Source organism: Corvus cornix, chromosome 1, assembly GCF_000738735.6.
Source record: "Corvus cornix cornix isolate S_Up_H32 chromosome 1, ASM73873v5, whole genome shotgun sequence".
Taxonomy (NCBI): Eukaryota; Metazoa; Chordata; class Aves; order Passeriformes; family Corvidae; genus Corvus; species Corvus cornix.
The window spans coordinates 57,334,203-57,339,759 of record NC_046332.1 but is presented as its reverse complement, the minus strand read 5'-3'; the positions used below and the strand labels follow the sequence as shown (position 1 = coordinate 57,339,759).

At 45.9% G+C, this 5,557-nt stretch overlaps 1 protein-coding gene across 2 annotated transcripts in view; it reads left to right on the top strand.

Moving 5' to 3' along the window:
• Window positions 1-5,557, top strand: part of DGKH (diacylglycerol kinase eta) — a 168,890-nt gene that overhangs the window by 6,197 nt on the left and 157,136 nt on the right. For both annotated transcript variants that reach the window (XM_039568131.1, XM_039568122.1), the window contains exon 2: window positions 352-537. In XM_039568131.1, coding sequence (XP_039424065.1) covers window positions 352-537 — 186 coding nt within the window. The remainder of the gene's footprint in view (window positions 1-351; window positions 538-5,557) is intronic.

Below are 5,557 nucleotides of genomic sequence, written 5' to 3'. Positions count from 1 at the left end.
GCCGGCCGCCGCCCCGGGCCGCTCCCCGTCGCCAGGGGCGCAGGGGGCCGGGCCCGTCCGCCCGGCTCCGCCCGCCGGCGGTGGCCGTGCCCCGGTCCCCACGAGCGGGCGGAGGCGGCCGGCGCGGCCCAGGACCCTCGCCCGTGGGAGGGGGCGGCGGAAGATGGCGGCCGGGCGGGCCGCCCCGCTCCGCTCCGCCGGAGCCCCGGCCGCCACCGCCCCCGTCCCCGCCCTCCCGCGCCGCCTCTTTCCCCACCCTCCCGCACCGCCTCCTCCTCCTCCTCCTCCCCGGGGAGGGGAGCGGCAGCGGCTGCCCTGGCTGAGCCGGGCTCGTGTGCTTTCTCTCGGTAGGAGTCCGGGAAGATGGCCGGGGCCGAGTCGGGGATGAGCGGCGCCGGGATCCCGCAGCAGCCCCAGCCCCAACCCCCGGCGGCGGCGGCGGGGCCGGCGGACGAGTCGTCGGACAGCGAAGGGGAGCACGAGGGCCCCCAGAAACTCATCCGGAAAGTGTCCACTTCGGGCCAGATCCGCAGCAAGGTAAGGGGGGCAGGAGCCGGCCAGCCCCGCCGCCTTCACAGCCGGCTTTTCCATCCCAAAGCGGGGCTAGCCCGGAGCCGGGGACGGCCGCTGCATCCCGCCCGCATCCCCGGGAGCGGCGGCGGCGGGGGGGGGGGGGGGTGAGACAGCCGTGCCTCTTCCTTCCTTTCCTCTCCCCTCCTCCCCGTCCAGCTGTTGCGGCCACATCTGTCCCCGGCTGGCAGGAAGAGCCCCCCGGGGCGGCGGGGCTCCGCTTGGCCGGAGGGGAAGCTGCCTGCCCGGCAGCCGCCCTGCCCTGTCGGGCGTCCTGGGTGTGGGGGAAGCGGCGGGCTGCTTCCCTCCCTCCCTCCTTCCCTCCGGCTCCTCTTCCTCGGCGGCGGGCACCGCTGCCGCGGGGATCCCGCCCTGCCACCCCGCGGCGCGGGTGGGCTGGCTCAGCGAGCCCTTCCTCACCACTTTCCCTATCCGCCACCCACCCTTCCTAGTTCACCCTCGGTCCCGGGGGCCGCCGCCGTGCGCCCCGCCGGAGCGGCAGGCACCGAGCCCGCGGTGGCACGTCGGGCTCCCCTTCGGCTGCGGGAGTGCCGCCAAGGAGGGAAAGGCGGCTTCCACTTTGAAAGGCACCTCGCGGAAAGAGAAGTAAACTTCTATACATCCTCGCTCGTGGCACTGGATGCGTAAAGCAGCTGTCAAAATTTTAGGTTAATGTAGTTTTTTGGCTGTCTCGGGTTGTTGAAGTTGTCCCAGTGGAATTAACTTTTTTCATGGATGGTGTATTTATTTAATTTTTTTCCCCTGTAAAATCAACAACCAGGCATTTGAAAGCATAAAAATAATGAAACAGACTTACTTTCTGTGTAGAAGGTTCCCATGACTTTCTACATAGTGTGGTCTACAGTCGGTGATGGGGTCTGCACAAAGCCCCATTGGGGAGAGCTGATTGATGCAATGACATCAAGATCAGGATTTTTCCTGGAACTGTCTGTTTTGAAGGGCAAAGTGACTTTATGCAGGCCCGGACTGATCACAACTTAGGGTTTGATTTCTGCACAGTAAGTCATGTGGCATTGTTTCCTTTACAGTGCGTCCATTAAAGTTAGTAGTTTGTGAAGTCCTGTTGGGTTGGTGCTGTTCTTCCCTTGGGCTTTTGCTCCATGCACTACGTGCAAAAGGCAGCCACCTTTAAACAGAAAGCATGATTGTTAAACAGTAATGTTATTCCGTTATGTGAGGTGGAAAGCAGTTTTTTCCTGAAACCTCCTGAACAAGATGTGTCATTCCATTTTATTGCTAAATGCTAATTTTGCATTTGCAGATGTTAGGCCTGTCTGAAAGGTTACTATAGTAAATAATGATACAACTGTTGCATTGTGTTGGAAACATAGTCCTACACAAACTTTCGGCTTTAACGCCCTTCTGTGTGGCAGTCTTCAGAACGTTTTAAAAGTTACAGAGCATGATGCCTTTATTAGCTGTAGTGGTATTAAGTGCATTTGAGTTTGCTCTCATAGAGGTTGATACTTGAAGAAGGAAAACATGCCTATTATGAATGTTATCGACACAGGTTTGTGAGATTGAGATCCCAGCCAATTCTTGCCAACTGTTACAGATGGGTGGGATATTCTGTATTTGAAGGCTGTGAATGAATGCTAAGCTGGGATCGCCTGAAGATCTAAGACAGCTCTGCAAGTCTTGCTTTTGCTTATCTTAGCTTGAGTCCCAGTTCTATTTCTGTGAATCAGATATATATAGGGAAAACTGACTGCTGACATAATTGAAGTCAAAATGTTGCTTTACTGGTTGCAATTTACAATACTTTGCAACTCCAAATATACACATCTTTCTTTCCATTTAATTAAAAGTGATATATCATTGTTAAAGATGAGACTCATGTTAAATAATTCAGTAGCACTTTATTTTATAACTCACAATGCATTATTTAAAAGTAGCTATATTTATACAGACAACTCCCATTTAGTTTAAGGGTGTTGTATGTTTGCTGTTGTAGTAGTTGGTGATCAGTGGTTACATGAAACCACTAGAGCAAGGAACATCAGGGAGCTGCTCTTTTACCCAGCTAGTCCCTTTCATTCAAATTAGATTTGTTAAGCTTCACTTACTTAGTGGACGTGTTTGTAAGCTAAGGTTTTAATTAACTGGATTGGGTTTGTCTTACATCTAAGAATAGACTTTTGAAAGAACCCAAAGCATGTATATTACATTTATCATTGATGCTTGTGGGCCATTTAGGACTGTGCTATTTTTCTCCAGAGGTTGCTTATTTACTTACTTGAAGCATTTCAGCAACGTGGTATTGATTCCTTAGCTCAGAACTATACCCAAAAGTCTCTGGTGGTAATTGTTTTTATTTTACTTAAGGAAGATGTTATTTTTAGATGTTTTGGTACAGTTGATCATTTGTGAAAGCTACCATATGGTGATACTTTGCAGATAGAATCACTCAGGAGGGGATTTTTTTAAAGTGTGTATGACAAGATATAGGAAATATATGTACAAGAACAAACCCCTTTCAATAGCACAAACATAAGCCTAAAAACTTCTAACATCTGTAGTGCTCAAAGGAAGTTTTTAATCTTTGCTCTTTTCTTCCTGAATAAAAACAATTAATTACTTAGCTGGGGGCAGGGGGTGAAAAAGAGAATGAGAGAATGAAAAGCAGGAATACTATATTGGCAGATGTAATTACACCAAAGTTTATTGCTTGTTTATGATACGCTAATGACTGGTTCACAGTTCTATTTAGGAGACTGTTGTCCAGCTTTGCCATAGCTTATCCACATTGGATAGCTACTTCCTTGGCAAACTGTTTACTTGATTTTAGTGGAACTACTTTTACAGTCAGTTGCTAGGAGAAACAGATTGGTGATATGGCCAGACATCATTATAACTTCTGTAATGGGTGTAGTTTTAGTTTATGCATATCTATCCCTCACATTTTTAGAGTACTTTTAAGGCATGTCTGCGTCAAAATGTGGCCACTGTTAATTACCCCAAACAGAAAATTTGAAGATGAACATGTGTTGGTGCCTGCCAACTCAAGGAGGGAACAAGTTGTGGTGTAAAGGACTAAACTATTCTTTGGGCCTACATGTTGTTTGTCACTAGCCACTGTTTGCTAAAGCCCCATACTTGGCTGTAGAGTGGCTCTGTAGCAGTAGGTACCTTTAGGGGCATCAGGACCTAAACTGATTAGTGCTTCTGTGAGACTAAAGCTAGCATCTTTAAACCGCATCTGGGAAGCTTTTTGCATCTGTGGAGTTTGTGTGTGTTCCATGGAGACAATGCTAGTGAATAAATAGGTGACAGGTACCCTGTGAAGTTTGAGCACTTTTGAGCCAAAATCCCTCATGGAAACAATTCTTGGTTTTGTAATGTCTACTCATCTTTCCCCCTCATTTTGGGAGACCTGAATATTTAGTACATAAAAAGTGTCTCAGTAAAAAAAATCATTCTAAGAATATACATTTTGGTTTTATGAGAACTTTGGAAAACTGTAGTCAGACAGTTTTGAAGTAGTATATATGATGATACTAGGTTACAAACAGGGTTATATTGGAGATTGAAGTAATGGAAAGTTTTCCATGCATGTGTTAAATTTGGTTTCTTCATTTTCAAAGATGCTGGTTAAGGCAGTCAGAGTCAGTGCCTTCCTTAAACAGATGACTTCAGTTCTTGGGGCTACAGCCTGAAAACTGCCTGTCATCAGCTGGCTTCTAGTTGCTTTAAAGTTAATCACTCTAGTGCAAACTACATTCCTTAAAAAGATGGCCTTGCTTCAGTTCTTTATAGCAGGAACATGTTGAGAACGGAAGGTTCAAATTAGAGCTCACGCTTTTTCTCTTTAAATTCTTCTCACCTTGAGGATCAGCAGAAGATTAATAAATGAAATAAACCCTGGATACTTGGAAGTAGAGTTGTCAGATGAGCACAGTTACAGTTCCCACTTTTGTCTTGAGTACTCTGCAAAAAAATGGATATGAAGAATAGCACTTTTATCACTGATCTGGCTTCCTATTTTAATGGGTCCGTGTCCAGTTAATGCAAAAGCTCTGTTGGATATGTGTTTTGCTCTCAAATATGCATTGGGTATCTGGCCTGTGTTTATTTTTGGATGAAGCAGACATTCTGGAGCAGAAAATATAAATTAGGAAATGCAAGAAAATGTGGTGTATTGAGCAAGATAAATACACTTGTAAGGTATGTGGGACAAAGCTTTCTTCCTCTCTTTCACCCCCAGTGGTTTTTGTTAGTAATGAAATTGCTGTAACATGGGAGATTTTCAGAAGCATGAGTGTATTATAATTAGTGGAGATAATATGGTGTTGTTTAGTTAAATGGAAAGAGTTGTTACTTGAATTTTCTTATCTGAGTTATTAATATATTTTTTTAGAGATCCTAAATCATTATGGAGTAATAAAAGTAAATTAATTAAATTCCCCACTGTGGTTTTATTTGCCTTAGCGGGTAACACCAGCCATTTAGGAACTGAGCCTTCAAAAAGTTTCTAACCTTTTCCATATGCTGACATTTGACAGTGCCAAGTCCAAGCAGTCACTTCCTGTTTGTTTCTGGTATACATTTCTCTCAGATTACCATAGCTTGTTAATTCACCTAAATGTAAGTGCTGTGAGTGATACCAGTGTTCAACTGCATGGGCATCATTCTTTGCAATGTAATCTGCTTTTCCTCGTTTTGATGTTTCCCAATTTACTCTACTAAGTAGTGGTTCATTCCTTTCTGGTTAAGGAAACATGATTTTTTTTATGCATCAGAAGTTCTCAGGAAAATGCCGTGGTAGCAAAGTTTACCCCAGTGGAGATCCTTTATATGCATTAGGATTGTGTGAATCTGCACAGCTTCAAAATGCATTGTAATTTGTAATGTATTCTGCAACTGCAGTAATATGAATAGTGTTACTAGTGAGGAAGTGCACAGCAATCATCCTCAAGTTCTTGGCACCTGGTAGTGTTCACAGAACAGACTGAAGGGTGCTGCATGC